The following is a 23,182-nucleotide window of genomic DNA, read 5'->3' on the forward strand; positions in this document are numbered from 1 at the left end:
TCCAAATAATTTAAACAGCTTTTGGTGTTACACAGAAGTCTGTGGCTCCTTCACAGCATTGGTTTGTGTATCTGAAACTGATCTTGAAAAATCTTTACTGGCCAAAACTAGTGGTTACCTATGGAGTGCATGTAATTTGGGTTTTGTTGAGGTACATTTCCTGAAAGTTTTAACCATTTTGAGACGACTATTTCCATTGAATACAACATGGCATTTCATTTTAACATTGGATATGCAATTCAGAAAGTAAAGATTACTGCAGTAATTTTCCACGTGTAAATTATTGTAAATGTCCTAAATCATAAGTACTACTGCATGCAATGCTTGTGAGTGTCACAATTCAAAAGTGTCCACTTGTAACTTATTGTAAATGCCATTAGTTATTAGGTGTTGCTTTTTTGTAAATTACCAAGACTTGTCTCACTTGGAAGTTGAAAAATTAAAAAGTGGCTGAAACTTTAAAAACTGTCAGCACTATTTTGTCCTTCAAGGTGTAGCATACAGTATTACTTTTCCAACAAACTTGCATTATCACCAAGAAGGCCAGACACTAATTCATAGTACTGAGGCTTTAAGGTAAATGTTTAATGAAAGTAAATTACAAGTATCTAGTCAACCAATCAACTTCTGGATTTGCCAAATGGTTCCCAGCAACCAACCACTGAGAGGTGCCAAGTACAATGGATAATTAGAAGTAAAATCTTAAATGGTATATATTTTTTTTTCTGTATGGTAATGTACATGACAATTTTCTGGCAACCCTTTGAAGGATAATTTGCCCTATAAATATCTATTTACACTGGTCAACCTGTCCCAAAGTAATTTCCATTTGTCAATTCCTACTAAACAATTAGTCAACCTTCCTACACAGTAGAAACCAGATTTCCATCACATAGGCAATTGATAAAATTACGATAACACTTACTTGACTACGCTGGACATGATGTACAGAGTAGAGGAATTAAAAACATGAAAATTATAAAACATTCATACGTGGTAGAAAACTACTTGCCATAATTTTAGACAACTGAATGGTTTCTTACCAGGGACATAAAAAATTGAAGAAGAAAAAAAACTATTCCCTAATATGCTCTTGCAGAGTTGTCATTAACTTATCGAACTGGCTTGTAGGCAATCTTCCTGCTCTTCAGTACACTCCACTTGTGTCTCTTGATGTAGTAGGTTATGGCAGTCATTAGCGAGAACATCATGATACACTTCAGGGCCATTTTCTTGCGCTGGTCGTGCTCAGGCTCTGCTGCCCACTTCAGGAATACAGCTACGTCCTTGGCCATCTGCGAGGCAGTGGCTGGGGTACCATCACTGTATTCCATTACCTGAAGTAAAAAATATTTATCAACTAATACCTGAAACTTAAGGTCCCAGATCATGCACTTCCTTGCTATGCCTTTCACTCATCACAATGATTACAGTATTTCAATTGGGTGCTAGTAGTTATAACCTTCAAGACAGACTAGAAAAACCACTACTACACATCCCAATCAACAAACATTCACCAGCATTCTTTTTTGACCACTTCATATTTCTTGTAATTAAATTCCCTATCTCTTGATAGCCTTTAATTTACTATTAACCCTATTTTAAAAACTTGTGTTTTCCATCTGAGATCCGATAAATCGTACAGTGACCACCGAAAAAAAAAAAAACTAGTCTATCAGAAAATGATTACATTTTATTACATTTCTGCAAGATAATTTCCTAAGTGATTGCTTTTTGCTCCCCCTCCCCCCTTTCAACCAAATTTTGCCTTGACTTTCATACAGAAAATTTCAACAAAAGCAGATATAAAACCACATTCTGATTTATCATTCCTATTCCCAGAAATAAAACTGCACAAAGCAAAGGCATCATGTTAAATTTAAAGGTCAGTGCACGATTCCACAATATTCCCGCAACTTACAACTCACCTCATTGTATAGAGCCTTAGCCATGCCAATAGCACCTCCAACAAAGTAGGGATTGTAGTATAAGCCCTCTCTGAGAGTGACACCAGCAGGTGGGTCACAGTACCCAGTCAACAAGGAGAAGATGTAATTCTGAAATTATACCAATGACGTCAATTTTCATTAAAATTTACAGGTCTACTCACAGGAAGCAAAATACTTGCCTTTACAAATGGCATAAACAAAATACTTGTCTTTACACAACTGGCATGAACCCATGTAATACTTACAGCTGCATTTATAAGAAATATTACATATTCAAAATTTATAACTAATGAGGACTGTAATATATAAAGATCATGGTGAAAGTGAAGGCATGGTTTAAGATTAATGTAATGTTATATGCAATTCAGTTAGCACAAGAAATGCTAATGGTTGCTAAGTAAATGAAATATGGTGTTTTTGATCCCAAGAATGTGCAAGGAGAGGTATGGATGAGGACAATTTTATAATGGGAGGGGATACCTTAGTGGAAGTAAAATTCTAAGTAACATACTAAGAGATGCATAAGAGGTCTAAGAGATGCATAAGAGGTGACTGCCGCACTACTTGTATATTAACTCTCAATAAACACCAAATATTTACCATATGCATAAATAACTTGTGCTTTTCAGCATTAAAGAGCTGGAAACTTAGTGAAAATAGAAATTATGAAGTATGACTATGAATGTCTAGAGGCAGAGTCACAGTAGGTTAAGACATGTTGAAATGAAGAAATAAATGAGTCCAGAGGTTAAGAACTGACACAAGATCTCAAAGACCGAGACAGCTTGGCCCAGTGCTGAGAAAAGATGAGCAGCAGTCGTACTATGTCTCGGGACACCAGATGGGATTTCAAGCAAGTGTACAAAGATGAAGAGAATTCACAAAATCCTCGCAGGGAAAACCTGACCCAAGTCGTATGATGATCATGCCTTTTGTAACAAAACTTGGAAAGGTCCAAAACATTACAGAAGACAAGTTTACTTTTCTTTGACAAACTTTTGCCACTAAACCATGAACACAAGATAGTCACAGAAGCACAAAGGTTTTCTAACATGTTACCTGTAAATGGCCCATCTGAATACGTTAGGATCTTTTAAGTAACAGGCAAATACTTTCACAGACCTCAACAGTTGGTATGAACTAATTTCTACGTAAACAAATACAAACACTTAAGTATCAGGATTTGCTAAAAACTGCAAAGAACATTTGTAAAGTTACCCTTGATAGGATGACAACCCCTCCTACTTTTCTCCCATGAGCATTTCTTCTAGCAAAAGGAGTGAATATTTTGCAATTTAGCATGTAGTCAAATCCTGTATTACTGAAAAAATTATACTCCAGTATCAAATACTTCCAGCTGAGGACTGACATAGTTCCTTCTTAGGTTTCATTTACACAGCTATGTTAGTCAACAAAATATTAAAAGTCAAGCCCACTAAAATGGTAATACAATCAATATTTCAGCAATGACATAAACCTGATTACAACAGATTTGTAAATTCCAAAGCATTTGTTATTCAGACAAAACTATTGTGTAAATATTTCACATTTTTAAAATTTTGTATTATTTTTCTTGCTTGTTTTTTCTCTTGAAAATTTATGAATCACAAATTTTATAATTCATCAATATTTTTATAGCCTATTTGTAAATCACATATTTTACAATTCAATATTTTTATACCCTATTTGTAAATCACAAATTTTATAATTCTTCAATATTTTTATAGCCTATAATCATAATTTGTTACTGCTGTTTCAACTGTCCTAATCCATTTTAAATAAAATATTCAATTATTGATGTTTTTCCTTTCGGTCTTGTTCACAATCCTTTTCATATACTGTACTACATTATGGCACAATCATTTTGTAAACCTAAATGATGTGAATAAAAAATGAAGTGTGAAATTTAGGTTTTCAAATCCAACATTGGGCACTTTCGGCCTATCAGCACTGAAGGAGAGAGAGAGAGAGAGAGAGAGAGAGAGAGAGAGAGAGAGAGAGAGAGAGAGAGAGAGAGAGATGCATGAACCAAAGTACAACGCCCTAATGGTGAAATTTATCTAGCTCCACAAAGACGTAATACTTATGAGAGGCTGGACAGAATGATGGAAAAAGAAGTGGCTGAAAACTGGGTGCAGCTAGGGGACAGACGGATGCTGTAAACACTTATTAGGAAATGCCTACAGTGCATTGCTAGGGGTTTACTGACAACACTACCCTTATAGGGCCTAGATTTGGTGGATCCAACAGGAATAATGTGGAAATACCTTTTTGTCAAGGCTTTTATCTTACAAAGTAAAATTCTAATTATGGGTGCATGGAAAGTGGATTTAAAAAATATATACAATGAGCAAATGAATACCACAAAACAACTGCTGGAAATAAGAATTCCAATTTTAACAACTATAAATGTGAACTAACCCCAAGTTTCCAATGAAATTTAGTTTTAATACCAGGTCTGTAAACTGTACCAACAGTGATATCAATGTTTTTTCAACATGATTTTTGGTATGCTACACAATAAAAGTTCTCCGAGTAAATATAACTAGATTTTTGTGAAAGTACTAGAATCTAACAATGAATACTTTAGATAACCTATTATGCTGGCAAATTTTAATTTGAACTACTTAAACCACTTTACCACACGACAATTTTACTAATGGGGTTGTATTATGAGCTTAGCTTTTTAATACTTTTGGATGTTAAAAAGTTTGTATTACATGTATAAATATACCACTTGCAGTACGGACAAAAACTAAGACCCCCTATGAGACCAAATGACAGTTGTAATGTTATGACTTGTGTTCACACTATTACAATCTAAATTATTATCCATATGGATGAGGGACTGAGATATGGCAAGAGGACTGTAGCATTCCTGGAGATAGAAAGAACAGTATTTGGGGCTGGAGACAAATCTCTGGGACATTAATGTCAGCACAACAACAAAAATAATCAGGAAATGATGGCAAGCTCGATATGGCTGATGTGAAATGGGGTATTTAAAAATACAGTAGTAAGAGATAATGGGGATAAAGGAAACAGCAGTTGAATAAAACAAAACCCTGAAGTTAATACTTAAAAATGTGAACTTACTTCTCCACCATGGCGAGCTGAAGTGATGTAAGAAAGATCAGGTGGTAAAGCACCGTTGTTAGCTGCACGGGCAGCATTGTCATTAGCGTATGGATTTGGGAAGTAATCGGACAGCTTACCAGGTCTTTCAAACATATTTCCATCATCATCGGGACCATCTTTAATCTGGCAAAGAAGTGAATTATGCAGTAAAATTTCCTGCTGCGACATGGATCTAATATAAAAAAAGCTCTACTCACTATGTTTTTTGTGCTGCGACATGGATCTAATATAAAAAAAGCTCTACTTACTATGTTTTTTGAAGTCTTCATAAGATTATCCAACAAATTCATGCCAAAATTTTTGCTACTTTCTGAGCATTCCATTAGATTTCCAACAAAGGTGCCACTCTATCAGATTTTTCAATATCAAAACCTGCTGCTTATGGGTATTTGAGAAACTGACTGGTTACTCTTACTAGCCTGTTTTTAAAACTGACAATCCAGTAATCATTTTAAAATGACAGAAATTACTACCTTGCAACAGCAAGGACTAGCACGAAAGTAACATTCCAATCCACTAACCTGCACAGCTTCAGCCTCGGCCTTAGCTTCTGCTTCTGTGTGCGACACTCCTATCAAGTTACGGAAAGCAATGTACTTCATGGAATGGCATGCAGCACAAACATTCTTGTACACCTGCAAAAAAAAATGACCTTATAACAAAAAAACAAAAAAAACTCTGCTTCCACTAAAGCTATATTCCTCCTCCTTCACCTGTATTGTTATAGCACTTTTTTTTTTATTTGGAGAAAAAAGCTAATTTAAGCACATTACCAAAAAGTCAAAGAAACAATTTGACTTACCAATAACCCATTACTTCAAATCACTTTACAGGAAAATCTTTTTGACATTCATTCCACACCAATTCTCACATTTTCAATCTAATTTTACCTAAGATTTAATAAGCTGTAATACTCCTGAATATATCATTTCTATGAATGCATTTTTTTGACCAAGACACATTTCCACCTTCAACTGCTTGGCTCTAGAAGGGGTTCAGTTAAGTTCTCAGAATTTCTTAGTGAGTGGTTAGTAGTCTGCAAACTATCAGTCAAGGAAGTGATCAGCAGCCTATTGATGGATCACATGGACTATTGACCTAGTTGGTGGCAATGTGCTAATGTGAAATAAAATATTGAAAGTTTCTGGACTTTTTTTTTTTACTATTTAACATTCCTAACCACAGGTAACTGAAATCTTAGACAGCAATTTTTTTTTAAGATAACATGGGACATTTGTACTCCCAATGCACTAAAACAAGACCCTTTTCTACTCGAAACCTTTTAGTACAACGAAGGGATATAGTGCTTACCTCATAACCTCGTCGGATTGACGCATGATCAAATGAGGAGAAAACTCCAGTGTGGGGCCATGGAAAATCAGAGGTATGAAGTGTGAGATCTGATGCCTTCACAGACTCATTGAGGGCGTATGCTAAGCCAGCAGCACCGCCTCCAATTACGCCCACAGCAGCCAAGAGCTGAAGGAACAAAATTCACATTAAGCATTGCTTACCTCAACTCTACTTTCACATCCTTTCCTGGTATTTCCGGGTTGAACAAAAATGAATGTTACTTCATAGGATCAGTAAGGTACAGGGACATGAAAAAAAATCACTCCTACAACGTGGCTTGAGCAGCACGCTACAGGTGGTACTACAGGTCCTTTGCAATGTCCCTGTATCCTGAGCTGCTGCATTACTCCCTTTTGCCTTTACCCACCTAGTATTGAACCCATATCAAATACCACTTCATTTAGGTCCAAGACCATCAAGTACTGCTCATTTCAGTAAAAGACTATCATGTACCATCTCATTTGGGTAAAAGACTATACTGTACCACTATACCACCTCATTTAAGTAAAAGTACCCCCTCGTCCACGTAATAAATATCAAGTACCACCCTGTTTGGGCAAAAAATTCTTACCCTCAACTTTGGGAGAGTCCATAAAGCAACTTCATTGCCTTATTAAACTACTAAATATTGTTAAAATGCTAATACAGTAATGTTGACAATTCAAGGGCAAATATCAATCAATCAATGGAAGTTTTTGTCACTTGAAATTCGTCAAACAATGATCAACTGTAATTAAACATAAATAGTGTAATTCGGGAATTTAAGAGCAGTATGAAGTAGAAATCTATCAACATACTGGAAACAACAGTAATAGGGGGAGTCCTATTTTACATAATTTTACAGGAAAATTTACCTTAATGGTCATAAATAATGACAGATAAACAAAACATCAAATATTGATGCTTCCTTGGAATTAAAAATGCTAAGAAACATAAAACATTACATTTTGTGAAAATGTTAACAGATTTTAGTGCTTCACTCAGCATCTGCTAGCAACCTCAACACTTCTCAATACTTAAAGTAATAAAAGTGATGATAATTTTGTCCAAGAACTCAACCATCTCTACCCCTCTCCCAGCAAAATCATTTCATACTTTTACTTAGAAAGAAAACTAAACTGTTCTTCTGATCAGATTACAAAACTTGGCTAAAAAAAAAGTTCTGTAACATATTAAAAAAAAATTCAAACCACCACCAATGACAAAACCCCACAACACATTTTTAGTATTATACTACTGCAAATAATTATTACCAAACACTTCCAAGTTTTTAGGAGACTAACAAACCCATGCAACCATATATCTCAGGTAACCTAAGAACTTTTAAATTACCAACAATGCAACCATAGTAAGTCATTGTACTGGACCAAAATTCATCATAAAATGCTGGTACCATACTTACAGCCTTCCTGCCACTGACTACATCTCGCAGCGTTGAAAGCTTGGCCGTCCTCTGAAAAATAAATTAAAACTCATTAAATTTTAAGCTTTTAGCAGAGTACACCCTGTTCTCATGAACCCTAGTACTGTATTCAAACTTTCAAGGATGCCAGTTTGGTCATATACTAAATTTTGTTACTGAATAATTACAAGCTTACATTCTTTACACACAATTAAAAAAAAGTAATCTGTATACTCTGATACTAGTCTTGTATCTTGCTATCCAGGGCACTGAATTTGATAAAACAGTTCTCTTTAATATTAAGAAAATGACATACAACATGAAAACATACACAGACCATAAGACATTAGATGTCTACCATTAACTCAAAAGTTGACTTGTTACCTGTTCATACAGCTTTTAAAAGGGCAAATTCATGTGATCCTCATTACAACGTGCCAAGTGAAATCTTAATGTAGCATAAGTTCTAGACCTGCTTAGGTTTCAGGCAGTTAAACATTTCCAAGATGCAAGACTACCATCTTGCAGAGTGCTCTTGATGAGGGTGTACAGGTACACAGGGTTGGTCTAGATTTTAGTGTAGCCTTTGACTATGTGAATCATGAAGCACTTACAAGCAAAGATTATTGGGAATTTGTGAATCTTTTATTAATATTCTAAATGAATTCTTAAAAGGCAGAACCCAAAGGGTCTGTGCTGATGGCCAGTATAGTAGCTTTATTAATGTCATTTCAGGTGTTATTAAAGGTAGTGTTCTTGGACCTTTGATATCTATATACTGTACTAATGACGTGGCGAGGTCTGGAGACAAACTGATTGCATAAGCCGGTGACACTACTCTTCCAGCTGTTGTTCCTTCTCTGCGTCTTAGACCTGTGGTTGAAGAATCCTTGAACAGAGATCTGGGCACGTATTCATGTGCGAAGTAGGCTTTGGGGCACGAAGTTTTACCCTTCTACAATTGAAAGTATGACAGTTAATCCAGAACACTTTTGCCTTTGAATCCTGATTTACATTTCAATGATATGGTTTTCAAGATTTTAAGTGTAACTTTTGTTAAGAAATAGTCTTTTAAGAAGCATACATATAATATTGTTTCCTCTGTTTCTCAGAGATGGGACCTTGCAGAAATGCTTTAAAATATCTAGGGATTTTCGGATGAAAGTATTACATGTGTTTTAACTCTCTTCTTGTTTGTATGGAGTACTATTCTCCTGTGTGGTCTTCTAGTGCTGACTCATATCTCAAACTTTTGGACAGAGTTATGTCAACAGTCAAGTTTATTTTGCCAACTCTCAATGCTGACTTGTGGAATAGACCTAAAGAGTTTATCATAATCTTTGTTGCATAAAAAGTACAACCACCACACTCCTCTTTACCTGACCTAGCTGTTTTTGCTTGCAACACTAGGCAGGAAGATGCTGCAAAAAGTGTCTTTTCTAGCATCAAGTTTAATTCTAGTACTCAGTTTGCTGGGAGTTTTCTCTTGGCTACAACTGTAAAATGATATTTTCATAATAAAATAAATTTTTGAACATACTTACCTGGTAGTTATATATATAGCTTAAGTCCCTGACGTCCACGGCAGAATTTCAAAAACTCGCGGCAATCGCCGATCGGTAGTCAGGTGAACCACCTGTGCCCTCTACCCAGGTACCTGGAACCATTCCAACTATTCCTCAGATCTTCCATGCCCCTAGTCTCTAGAGGGGAGGAGGGTGGGAATTTAATTATATATAACTACCAGGTAAGTATGTTCAAAAATTTATTTTATTAAAAATATCATTTTTAAACATCTAACTTACCTGGTAGTTATATATATAGCTGATTGACACCTTTGGTGGAGGGTCAGAGACAGCCAACATCGTTGGAATTTGCTTAAGGGTTAATAAACCAACTTAAGGTCCTTACCTGGATTAAGGAAGCTGACTTCAATGAACTCCCTTATTTTGTCTGCTTTCCTTAAGAGGTCCAGCGATCCACTCAGGGGCTGAAGACCTCTAGGAGCTGCCAACCGGTGTACCAACCTCTATGTGACAGACAACCTATAATACCCTTGTTCCGGGCGCCACCAAGGAACAAAATGATCATTTGACTAAAATTAATGATTGTGGAAGACTGCATTCAATCTTCACAAACAACCATAAAATTTCAACCATTCCAAGGTAAGAACAAAGGGTATTGTTTTATGGAATTGGATTAAGGAAGCTGAGTTCAATGAACTCCGCCTCATTATGTCTGTATTCCTTAAGAGGTCAGCGATCCACTCAGGGGCTGAAGACCTCTAGGAGCTGCCAACCGGTGTACCAACCTCTATGTGACAGACAACCTATAATACCCTTGTTCCGGGCGTCACCAAGGAACAAAATGATCATCTGACTAAAATCAATGATTGTGGAAGACTGCGTTCAATCTTCACAAACAACCATCAAATTTCAACCATTCCAAGGCAAGAACAAAGGGTATTATTTTATAGGATTGGATTAAGGAAGCTGACTTCAATGAACTCCCTCTCATTATGTCTGCATTCCTTAAGAGATCCAGCGATCCACCCAGGGGGCTGAAAATCTCTAGGGGCTGTCAACCGGTGTATAACCTCTATGTGACTAGACCTCCTCTCAATACCCTTGTTCCGGGCTCTACCAAGGAACTTTCATCCCAATGATTGCGGAAGACTGCGTCCAGTCTTCACAAACCATAAAAATTCTCAATTCCAAGGTAAGAAAAAGGGTATTGGTTTATGGGATTGTAGGGGTATTCCCCTCTCCCATTACTGAATTAGATGCTATAAACGGGCACAGCGTATAGCAATCTTCGCATAATGTCTTGACTTGTTTTAGATAGTGAGAGGCAAATACTAACTTGCTTCTCCAGAAGGTCGTGTCCAAGATACTCTGCAGGGACCTGTTCTGTTTAAGAGCTACAGAGGTTGCTACTGCCCTGACCTCGTGCGTCTTTACTTTCAGAATCTTGTAGTCTATCTCTCTACATTCCATATTTGCTTCTTTTATCAACTGTCTGATAAAATAAAACAGAGCATTCTTCGACATCTATACAGAGAGCTTTTTGACTGAGCACCAAAGCCCTTCTGAATTCCTTCTTAAGTCCTTTGTCCTATCCAGGTAGAGCCTTAGAGCCCTTACCGGAATAGGACTCTCTCTCTCTCTCCCCTGTTATGTCCGTTAGGTTGGAATCTCGAACATTCTGGGCTAGGGTTGTGACGAGTATTCATTTTTGCAAGGAAGCCTAGTTGCAGTGAGCAGATTGCCTTGCCTTGTATAAAATCTATATTCTTGCTGAGAGCATGTATCTCACTAACTCTTTTCGCTGCGGCCAAACTGACCAAGAAAAGAGTTTTCATGGTGAGTCCTTTAAAGATGTCCTCTGCAAGGGATCGAACCTACTCCCCATGAGGAACCTCAGGACCACGTCTAGGTTCCATGCTGGTGAGTTCTCTATATACAAATTTGGGTTACAGAAATATTGGAAGAGGACACATGGTTGTCCTTGCACCATCCTCTAAATACCTCCCACTTGGATTGGTATACCTTAATGGTGGATAACTTCCTTGATTTTCTATAGCGCCAGCTGCCTCCTTCAAAAAACTTCTGGCTCTTGTGAGTTTTCCGATAGTCCGAAAAGCAGTTACTAGTAGGGCTTGTAGGTTTTGGTAATATCTTTCCAAGTGGGGTTGTTTGAGTAGATCTACTCTCTGAGGTAGGCTACTCGGGATGTCCACCATCCAATCCAGTACTTCTGGGAACCAATCTCTTGTCGCTTTTTAGTAAGGGGCCACAAGGGTCATTCCGGTCCTCTCATGTGACACAAATTTTTTCAGTACCCTGTGTATTATCTTGAAATAGGGAAATGCATACACGTCCAAGTTGGACCAGTCCACCAGGAACGCAGCGTCTATGTATATAGCCCCGGGATCTGGTACTGGAGAGCAGTAAGTGTCCAACCTCTTCGTTTGCGCTGTGGCGAAGAGATCTATGCAAGGACGTCCCCAAAGTCCTGATGTAGCATTCATTCTGTTGAGAGGACTTTATTTCCTGCTCAGAATGTCCGCCCTCACATTTTTTCTCCCCTTGGATAAAGTGGGTTACTAGTTTTACATTCTCCTCCTTTGCCCAAAAAAGAGATTCTCTTATTGTCTCGTATAGAGACCTGGAGTGAGTGCCCCTTGTTTGCTGATGTAGGCCAACGCTGCCGTGTTGTCGGTGTTGACCTGCACCTCTTTGTTCCCCACTGTGTTCGAACTCCTGAGAGCTAGAAGGATTGCAGTTAGTTCCTTCTAATTGATGTTTAACTCCTCCTGCTCTCTGGTCCAGGAGCCCGAGACTTTTATTTCCCTCGTGTTGCTCCCCATACTGAGTCCGGCGCGTCGGATAACAACACTAGGTCTGGGTTCCTTTAATATAGAGAAGGGACCTCCTGGAGCTTGACGGGGACATTCCACCACTACAAATACGGTCTTATTGGTTCCCGAAATGGGGATGCACTTGGTCTCCAGTTCTATTTCCTTGTCCCAGTTCCGATTTAGATGAAACTGTAACGGGCATAGAATTAACCTCTCAAAGGAGACAAACCGTTCCAGCGAGAAGGGTTCCCAGCAGACTCATCCATTCCTTTGCCAAGCATGACTGTCTCTTTATAAAGTTCTGAAATTTTCTTGAGGCTTGTCCTGTCTTTGCAATAAACGGAAAAGCCCGAAAATCCTGACTCTGAATCTTCATCCTAAGGCATAGAACCTCTTGGGATGGGATCGGCTGAGATTTCTATCTGTTTATCAGTAGACCTAATTCTTTGTTAGACGCTTGATGCCAGTGCATCTTGCGTCCTGAGCTAACTCCACATCTTGGCTTCCAATATCTTGAAGCCTGACGTCCTGACGTCCAATGCCTTGACGCTTGACGTCTTGGGTTCATTGACGCTTGTCATCATGGTGTTTCACTCCTAGATGCTTGACGCCACTGCATCCAGCGTCTAGAGTTTCATTCACTATGTTCAGCGTCTTAAACTTCTGGACGTCTAGAAGCTTTAGTTGGACGTCTATTATCCTTCTTCTGTTTGCCTGGTTGTCACGCTTGCACCAGGAAGACAAAGTCTGCTGCATATTTTGTAGTAAAGCTATATGTGGGGCTTCCTGCTGTTGGGGACAGGCTGGGGAAGCCTCAACTGACGGCAATTATTTCCTTCTCATCGTCAATAATGGACCGTGGAGGGGTTCAGCAGACAGTACCAATCCGAAGGAGGAAGAGGAGGATGTGCGAAAGGCAGCACAGTGTCCGCCACGCTCTTGCAGCCCGGTATCCTGACTGAATAGAACTGTCTACGTTTGTTCTTAGTAGGAGAGCTACCCTTGGGGCTGGAAGGAAGAGCTCCGGGCTGCTGCTGTGGCTACAATCTGTAGTCTATGAAGTGTTATCATGACGTCCCTCAATATTGGGTAACTTGCTCTTGAGAGGTCTCGGCTCCAGAGCCAGACGTTAACCTTGTCTGTTTAGGCTGAAACAGAGAGACCGAAACTATAAAACCTTTCCGTGGAAACGAACTTCAGAAAATTCTTGGAGATCGGGTGCATGGGGACGTGAAAATATCATCCTGGAGGTCCAGTGAGGCCATCCAGTCATGCTGTCTGACCGCTGCTAGAACCGATTTTGTCGTTTCTATAGCGACCTTTGTTTATTGCACAAAAAAGTTGAGTGCAATCCGTCTAGCACCGGTCTCTAACCCCCAAGCATTTGGGGATCAGGAATAACCGAATGTAGAATCCTGGGAATTCGGATCCTGAACTCTCTGTCTGGTCTCCTTTTGCAACATCATAGACACTTGTTGCTGTAAACCTTTGCCTTGGTTCTGTTGTTGCATTTGGCAGAAAAAGTCTAATTGTCTTGTTACTAGAGGGGGCCTACTCAGGCTGGACAGTCCGGCTCCTACCGCAGTCTGCAGGAGAAGAAAGGCAGGTCCTCCTTCTTCCTGTGTAGAGCCTCTTCTCTTGTCATTCATCTACCCGCCCTAGAGGAACCTCTATTGGAGGGTCGACCACGAAAGAGCTGAGATACCTGAAACACAGGAACCTCAGCCTTACTCTTTTTAGCGATGAAAGTCGTTGGTAGGACTTTTCTTGCTGTTTTAGATCTTAAATCTTACGTGGTTTTCTGGGCCAAAGATGAAAAGGCCTCTATACCAAATCTTGAGAGAAGAGGTGAGAGGAAAAAGAGGTATAAATCAATTCTGATTTTGATTGGACGTGACCCCATTAGCCAGGAAAGAGCAAAAAGATGGGCCCTTTTCTTCAGGAGTCCCGCTGAGAAAGGTGCAGTTGATTCGTTGGAACTATCTCCGAGTCCTTTATCCATACACGACATCAGATATATGAGTTCTTCGATTGTCAGTCGTGTTGAATAATTCCATCTTCCTTACTAAATCTCCAAATTCTTTTGAGGGGTGGTCCAATTCTGATATCGACCAACAACCGTTTTCCCCATGGCCACTCGGCGAGAAGAGTCAACAAGATTCGAGAAGGTTCCTGGGAAGGGGCAGGTATTTCGAGGCCGAACGATTCTCCAGTTTGATACTAAACGCTAGACCTTGAGATAGTTTGGTTGGGGGAAAAACAAAGGCTGTCTTTCATTGTTTCTCCTTCGAAAGTATCCATTCTTCGTAAATGCTGCCCTCTTAGACGCCTTCACAAGAGTAAATTCTGAAGGCGGGGAATGAGGAGCAGTCAGGATAAATTTCTCTGGAAAAAATTTCCGAAAATAGCTTCATAAGCCTTTTCAAGTCTGATAAAAGCTGATGGCCTTTTATATTGTCTTCGTCAGAAATCTCTACAATAGGATTCACAGGAGAATGCGAGATATTATCATTCTCTTCTTCCGATTTTCTGAAGACGGAAGTAGCGACGTCTTTCAAAATATCATCTTGACGCCTGGCGTCCTGGCGTCCAGTCTCTTGATGCCTGGCGTGTTGGCGTCCATTTTCTTGAAGCTTAATGTCTTGGCGTCCAGCTTCATGACGCCTGACGTCCTGGCGTCTAACTTCTCGACACTTGACGTCCTGGCGTCCAGCTTCTCGTCCTGGTCCTGACATCCTGGCGTCCAGCTTCTCAACGCCGGCGTCCCTGGCGTCCAGCTTCGACGGTCCTGGCGTCCAGCCTCGTCCTGGCGTCCAGCTTCTCGACGCCTGACTTCGGCGTCCTGGCGTCCATACTTCTAACTTTCGCTGTCCCGTCAAACCTAGAGGTTACTTGAGAACTGGCCACCTAGCGACATCGGTCAAAAGCTTCCTCCGGTTGACGTACAGCAACTGGACGAAAAACACTTTAACCTCGCCTTTCCTATGGCGAGGGTGAGCGTCCTGGGAAACGTCAACAGGTGCGCTCGAGGGGACGACTGCTCGGTAGCTAAAGCCTCTTGCCTCCCTTCGTCTGTCGACTTTCCTTCTCACAGGGGTTGGTGAGCTTGGAAGAGGTCTAGGACTAGGAGCACAACAGGACCGAGCGGTCGCACTTGCACTAACAACATATTAACACTTGTATTTTTTAGATCTCTTATTATCGATCACATATTATCCCTGTCTTCTGAGAGGGATTTTACCTGTTGGGCCAGGGTCTGAATGACAGCCAACAAAAACATTAAGTGTTGGGTCCTTACCTGTTTCAGTAGGGGTTCAGAGACTACCACTATGGGAGAAGGATCAATAGGATAGTTATCAAGGGGAAAAGAATTAACTATTCCCTGGTTATATCAAGAAGAGTGAGAAACAGTACTCTTGGCTCTTCTGAGCCGGTCTTTCATTCCCTTTCTTCAGACATACTAAGTGGGGATCCAAGGAGACTTTAGCAAGCCGCTTGCATCCCCACACATACATTTTCACACTCGATGAAGTCAGATATGTTATAAGAAAATCCAAAAGCGAACAAGCGAAAGCCAAGCCAAGCCAAAGTGTACTTCACCAAAATAAGTTGCGAAAAAACACAGGCTACGAGCGAAATTCCATCGATGTTACCGACACAGCGGCAGGGAAGATCTGAGGAATAGTTGGAATGGTTCCAGGTACCTGGGTAGAGGGCGCACAGGTGGTTCACCTGACTACCGATCGGCGATTGCCGCGAGTTTTTGAAATTCTGCCATGACATCAGGGACTTAAGCTATATATATAACTACCAGGTAAGTTAGATGTTTAAAAGTGGGTTACTTTGCCTAGTGTAGTTGTAAAATCAGATTTCTTAATATTTATGCTTTATGCAAGGAGCAAATTCATTCTTCCTCCATTAATGTCTCCCAAATTTCAGGTGTTGATTTGATTTTCTATTTCCTTACTCTTATTTATTCATCATCTTTTCCCATAACTTATCTCCCCGCAGGCTGAATTTGGCCTCAGAAGCCCTAAGGGTTTATAGTCAGTTGACTCTGTCCATGAGGGTTTTCGGCTAAGGATTTAAAAAAAAATAAAGGCAGGCAGGCAGGCACATGCACTACCATGCAAGCACAACCCTGGGGGCGGTGGCAAACCACAGACTGAGCAGGGAGCAGCATGGTCACACATTAATATCCCATTACTGGTGTGTAATGTGTGTAGACCTGTTGTATGCAAACCCGCTGCCTGTACAGTCATGATCCCAAGACCAAACATGTACTTAGCAAGCAGGCAGTGCTGGCTCAACCAGGTGCATTTCTCGTGAAACATGTTTGTAAGAGCCAGGAGCAGTCTTCATTTCCAAAACGGAGCAGGAGGGCAGGGTACTGAAGCACGCTCAAAAGTCTTAACTAGCCCACTCACAGTGGTCCAAGAGATGTTGGCCCCCAGAGAATGGGAAGGGCACTCACTAGAAGCCCAACAGGACTTGAGAGGTTTTTTTTGACTACCTTTTCCTCCTCCTTAGAGAAGCTGATGAGCTCAGTGTCAAGGAAGAGATGGAAGTTCGAACACGCCTGAACTTTAACCTCCCAAGGAAACTGGCGAACACTTCCTATCCTCCTTCCTCCTATACTGCTCCCACTATGAAAAAGACCAACTAGTGCCCTCCTTATAGAGGGAGAAGCGAGTAAATGACTCACGTCTACAAAATGACAAATTCTACAATTAATTTGTATTTTTCATAGCTAACAAACCTGCAGTAGTAACATTAGGATAAAATCTTCTAGCACTAGCTGGAAACCGGTAAAAAAACACTAAGAATGGTTTATGCACAGAATTGGTGGCATTTGGCATAAGTCACGGGATGAGGGTGGAAGTGGGAAGCTACCTAGTCTCAACCCTGTGAAGTACTTAGTTTTCTTCCAGGCCAGGGTTAACTAAAAGAGGGTGGCTAGAGGTGAGCAGTAAATGTTACGACTGCAGGTTTGTTGGCTATGAAAAATACAAATTTATTTAAAAATTTGTCATCTGTTCGTATGTGGAACAAATCCCTGGGTGTTAATATTAGGACAGACTCACCTTTGATGGGAGGTAAAGAGAACCTTGAACCAACTGGAGGTTCAGCATACCTGGTCACACTTCCTGAATAAGAGAATTCAAAGGAAGGAGACCCAAGCCTCTCACTTGTTAGACAGATGGCTATCTAATGGTCAGATTACCGGGCTAAAATACATTGCAGGGATTCACTGCATAGGAAGAAGTTAGAGATCTATATCTGTTCAGATAACAAACTAAGGTAGCCAACTAGACGTGTGTTATCGTTCCTATCTCTCCATGCTAGAGAGAAGAAGGGCTTGCTACCGAGATATATGCATGTAGAATATTAAATAGTTAAATACACAACAGTAAGGCTACTTTAGTCACCTGTATCTAGCCAGTTCCAGCGTATGAAGGCTCAATCTTCTTACCAGCCATAGATAGAGAAGAAAGGGGAAAGGGAAAGGGAAAAAGACCAGCCATCTCAATCATTCTCACTTTCATACCAACATCTTAGGCAAGATACAAACTGTCCCATTAGGGGCATTGGATGAGCTACACAACTTGGTGAGCAGCCACCACCAAACCCAAGGAAAAAGTATCCAAGGACCTGCGGGCAACATCTCTCAGGTACAAGGAAGTGAAGGTGGTCTGGCATAGCCAGGAACCCACATTCAAAGTCCTATGAACAGATAAGTTCTTTAATGCCAAAGAGGAGCCTCGCTCTCTAATGTCGTGTGCTCTTGCATGCACAGTATTGGCAGTAGAAATTGATGAGGAGGTGTAGGCATGTCTAATCACTTCACGTAGCCAAAAGGAAATGGTATTCTTGGACACTTCTTTTCTATTCTAGCCTGTGCTAACAAGAAATCTTCAGCACCTAGGTCTGAGGTGTCGAGTTCTTTTTAGATAACTACGCAGTGCCCTGACAGGGCATAGTAGTAACTCATCCGGGTCATTGTCAACAAAATCCCTAAGGGAAAGGATGGAAAAGGAAACAAATCTGTCATCATGGGCCGAGGGGTTTTGAGTCTAAGCAATGAATTCTGGGACAAATTTGACAGCTACTGACACCCAACCCCTGGTATGTTTAACGTCAAAAGCCAGACCATGGAGTTGCCCACTCTGACTAAGCCAAGGCTAGAAGAAAAACTGTCTTGAGGGTTAAGTTTCTATCCGATGACCGTCACAATGGTTCGTATGAAACTCAAGTGAGACAACTTAGCACCAGAGTCAGATCTTAGGTAGGTGGTTTACGTTCTCTAGAACAAGACTGTTCAAAACTTTTGAGCAGCATAGAGATTTCCCAAAACGAAGTCAGGTTCATGTCCTTCAGACGTAGAACTAACCCCAAGGCAGCCCTGCAGCCCTTAATGGCAGAAACAGAAAGGTGCTTTTCTGTTCAGAAGATCAGGAAATCAGCTATCTGTTGAATAGATGTATCGAGTGGAGAGAAACCCTGTCGATGACACCAATCACAGTAGACGGCCCATTTTCCCTGGTACACGGCTCAGGAAGATGATCTGAGCGAGAACAGCCTCTCACTCGCAGGAGATGCTGGATAGTCTCCAGCTGTGAACAAATAGGGACCCTACCAATCGATGATATCTCTCCTCTCTACATGAGGTTGACAGAGGAGGTTGCGCCATGAGGAGATTTCTCTCGGAACCACTGAAAGCAGATATTGCACATCCGGGAACCATTCTGCTTGAGGCCACAAAGGAGCTACTAAGGTCATCCTGATATCCTGAGAAATCATCACTCTGTTCAGGGAAAAGGGGGGGAAATGCGTAGACTTCCAGATTGTCCCAGGGATGTTGAAGGGCATCCTCTGCTACGGCAAATAAGTCTCGAACTACTGAACAATAAACCTCTAGCTTCCTGTTGAACCTTGTTGAAAAGAGGTCTATCACTGGTCTCCCCCACAGATGAAAAAGCCTGTCTGCTATCTCCTGATGCAGAGACCACTCCATCCCTAGGACCTGACTGCGACACTTAGCTTGTCAGCCACTACATTCCTCCTGCCTGGAATGTACCTGGTCGTGAGGTCCACTGAGTTGTCGAACCCCCACTAATGCAATTGAACTGTTATCATGTGCAATTGAACTGTTATCATGTGAAGTTCATGCGACACTAGCCCTTGTTTGTTAGCATATGCTACCACTGTAGTGTTGTCTGACATTAGAACAGCAGCGTGCCCTGTCACAAAAACTATTTTAAAACCTATGTCTATCAGTACCCATGGGGAACATGAAGGATTGAGACAAACAGTCCCACCCCTCATTACACTTTGCCCTGGTTTTTTCTACATTAATTAAAAACTGCCATAAATTGGATACTCAAGTTCAAGACATCCTAATGGAGACTGTAGTACAATATCTGCACAAGGTGATGGCCAAAGAAAAAGTGCTTGGTGACAGCAGTTGACTGAGGGGTTTTTTACCCTCTCAAACCCCTTAACCAGTTAACCCACTTTCTTACTAAGTTCAAAAACTTTCTACTCATGCTGAAGAACACTGCTAGGACTATATGAGGCATTGGTTTGATTTTTCAAAGGAACATTTTGGCAGGGAACTAAAGTTTCATGTTACAGGCAGTCCCCGATTATCGGCAATCCGGTTTTACGGTGCTCGCCTAGCGACGACGATAGCTGGATTTTCGGAGCCGATATGTGCCAAGAACTGGTGATTGGCAGTATTAATACTGATTTTCGGTTATCATCATGCTGTTGGGAACGGAACCCCCTCCCGTCATAACTGGCAACTGCCTGTATTAGACTTTTTTCTGTCATTCCCAAATTCCAACTCATGAGAACCTGGGGTAGTATGTAGGTTCTAGGAAAAAGCCCTTACTTTCATTATGGCATATCCAATCCAGAAATAAAAAATGTTGTCCATCATATTCTAAACCACACACATTACTCATACATTACTCTCAATTCAGGAACTGCTGATTTTACAGTGATTAGTAAACTTTCCAAGGTCATGATTTGGCCAGGAGCACCTCTAACAGTTATGATTACTGTTTAGTGCACACCAGACACCTGACTGAGATTTTTAAACCTGAACAATCACATACTTGGGTTGACCTAGGCTATGGCCTATGAAATTGTTTTAATCCAACCAGAGTGACGTGACAAATAAACCTGCTCTTAGGTCCAAAATGTTAGCACACACTGTAAAATTCATCAATTGCATCACTGACTGTGGCAAATTTAATGCTATATAAATGCCAGTATAAACGACCCCATTCAATCTTGAATTTCCCAGATTCCTTTTGGTAGAACTATACAGTAGCTCCACGTCGGCAACTGCCTCCTAACTTAACTTTTTCTACAGTCTTTTGGTTGCTAATTATGAATTTACCTTTAATTTTTGGCGCTCAAGTGTAATTAACCTGTAATTAACCCTGAAGTCCATCCAACAAGGGGTTTCCATACGCGATCTTCACAAGACAGAGCACGGCTACGTCCGTTTCGAACGGTTCATATCCCGTCCGGCAAGTGCAGTAACTTGTTAACATATGGGTACCCAACCCACCCCGGGCCAGTACTAAACGCGGCGAAGGGACATTCCATTTGTCCGACAACAAACGGACGCACCGCCAGTATCAGAACCCCTAAAAGTGTAGAAAAAACCAGTTGAAAAGGTAAAAACAGGTGCAGAGCTAATATATAGAATTACCTTCCTTTTAACCAAGGATTAGAGGGGGAATTTCTCCAGCCAGCGCAAAAAATGCGAAGTACACAAAGAATGGAGCCACCAAACACACCAATTACTGATTTACTGGAGGTGTAACAATCGTAAGGTCACCATAAAGAAGAGGCAGCCTAGGAAACTGCAGATTTCAACTAAACAACTTGGAATAAAGTAAGGAGGGCTTTTGTTTTTTTAACAGGTTAGCAAGGCAATAAGGCAGAATTTTTATGTACTACTAACATTAAGGAGCAGCCTGGGCCAGTCCAAGTGTTCAAATGAAACCGTCCACCCATCGGTCTACTTGCCTACTGAAATACATACTTTAAAGTGTTTTTGACATCCTGCACGATGCTGTAACCAGGACAAGGCCAGGTGTTCAAACCTTAACTTACACCTAACGGCCTACATACCTAAGCCATGATGAAATTTGTAGAGCAATGGGACCAAGTCTGTAAATCATCTGCTATACAGAAGTTTAAAAGTTAAGGTCTGGTAGGGAACGCATAGAATAGGATTTTACACTATTGAGAAGTTGCAGCTAAGGTCAGTCGTAATATTCAAATGGGTACTAGTACCCACTGACCTACATTTGCCTCATACGTAAGAACAAGGTCCAAAAAACTATTTCTTTGTGATTTTACACATGTCCACACACTTTTTTTTAAACTAATGAAAAGAGGTACACTAGTTACATTTCGAGGATTTTCCCCAAACCAAAATCTTGTTCCAACTTCCTCCAGATAGCTTACATCCTTCCTCAATCGAGTGTCATCTTATCCTTTTGTAGAAGGTAAAGAATAAAAGGTACTTAGTAAAATGATTAAGATAGCACATTGGCAGGATATAAAGAAAGGGTAAAACTTCTTTGTAAAGTGGGTTACGACCTATGTTAGGGTACGTGGACCATTCCAAGTTTTAAGGAAGACGAAACCTCAGTCTCTTGATTACGAATGTCAGAGATGTCATCTAAATTAGACCTGCGTTCTTAAGTTATGCATATAACCGACCATTCCTTAAAACTTTACCTACCCTGGGATATGTTAACCAAGCTGGTAGCCTAATTAAGAAAGTTTGCGTAAAAAATACACGTCTAAAATACCAAACGGCTTCTATGAAATTTATATAAGGCTTTGTTCCATGTTTCCATGCAATGGTATGGGCTTTGTAACATTTATATAACGCAAAATACTGCAGTATAACGTAGCCTATGCAATACAACCTACGTTAAGTAACCAAAGTCACTTACCGGGTCTGTAACCTTAAAGCCTAGTTCAAATTGGCCGACATAAATACAATATATACCACATATATAATTCATTCCGTGGACACCCTGCCCAATCCAAGTAGTAAAATGACTTAGAAAATAATTAAGTAACGAGTCCAACCTAAAACTACCTGATATTATTCTGTACCCCAACCGGGTTACGAAACCGTCTCTTTTCTTTCCCTTTTCGCACGAATACTTCCGCAAAGATTTTAACGCACCGAGCGTACAAGCCACAAATCCACACGAAATTCACCAAATTACTCACCTGGACATTAATCCCAGAGGGAGGAAGCTTTAAAAGACCAGATCGAGCTATTCGGGTTGCCGTCGCTGCCATTCCTCTCAATGAGCAATACGCAATCGTCGTAGGGCCAAAGTAATCGTCCCCGACTCCCCGTCAATTATGGAGACGATTGCCAGTGCACTTACTCATATTTCATGAGGTATGGCGCCCATGGACTTGATATTTTTATCCTGAGAACATCCTCATGTTCTGCAGGGTATTTTCCCAGGGAGTAAATTGGACCGTTGGCGTTAAATATGCGCTGAAAATGGGTGAAAGTATAAATTTTTCGATTACTTTTGCCATGTTTATCGAGAAAAATGTCAGCTGTTTCGTTGAAAATCTTCGGAAGATTTCTTCCTGTGATATGTTACAGTTTATTTTCGTTAAATTAATATAATTCTTTAACAATTAAATTATTTAAAATTGATTCCGTTACATCTTAACAAATGGTGCTACCTAAAATGGCATTTTTGTTAACAAAGTTAATTAAAAATCAGAACGCGTTCCTATCATTGTCATTAATTTTACCGAGTTAATGCTGAATATTTTCTTGACAACAAAAATGAAAAAATTATGAAAATATTCCACATATTTATCAACTTTCTAAAAGGAGGAAAAGTATTGGAACTTGTGGGGATGAATGTGGTGGATGTTGAAGTGTATAGAAGACTTTGCAAAGCGCACGGC

The 23,182-nt window shown here is 40.4% G+C and overlaps 1 protein-coding gene across 1 annotated transcript; it reads right to left on the reverse strand.

The window, feature by feature from the left end:
• Window positions 1–700: 700 nt before the first annotated feature.
• Cyt-c1 (Cytochrome c1) lies at window positions 701–23,112 on the reverse strand. Its single transcript, XM_067110740.1, has 7 exons — window positions 22,475–23,112; window positions 7,843–7,893; window positions 6,399–6,566; window positions 5,609–5,722; window positions 5,046–5,210; window positions 1,929–2,057; window positions 701–1,337 (listed from the first exon to the last, which is right to left on the reverse strand). The coding sequence occupies exons 1-7, from the start codon at window positions 22,544–22,546 to the stop codon at window positions 1,113–1,115; spliced, it is 924 nt and encodes a 307-aa protein (XP_066966841.1). The 5' UTR covers window positions 22,547–23,112; the 3' UTR covers window positions 701–1,112.
• Window positions 23,113–23,182: the final 70 nt, after the last annotated feature.

The sequence above is a fragment of the Macrobrachium rosenbergii genome, chromosome 10 (assembly GCF_040412425.1).
Source record: "Macrobrachium rosenbergii isolate ZJJX-2024 chromosome 10, ASM4041242v1, whole genome shotgun sequence".
NCBI classification, from domain to species: domain Eukaryota; kingdom Metazoa; phylum Arthropoda; class Malacostraca; order Decapoda; family Palaemonidae; genus Macrobrachium; species Macrobrachium rosenbergii.

Coding starts and splice junctions, on each gene's coding strand:
- Cyt-c1 (XM_067110740.1), bottom strand. CDS start 22,546: ATGGCAGCGACGGCAACCCGAATAGCTCGATCTGGTCTTTTAAAGCTT. Junction 5,211..5,608: donor CCGAGGCTGAAGCTGTGCAG/GTTAGTGGATTG, acceptor CTTCTTTGCCAG/ATTAAAGATGGTCCCGATGA. Junction 2,058..5,045: donor CAGCTCGCCATGGTGGAGAA/GTAAGTTCACAT, acceptor GTATAATTTCAG/AATTACATCTTCTCCTTGTT.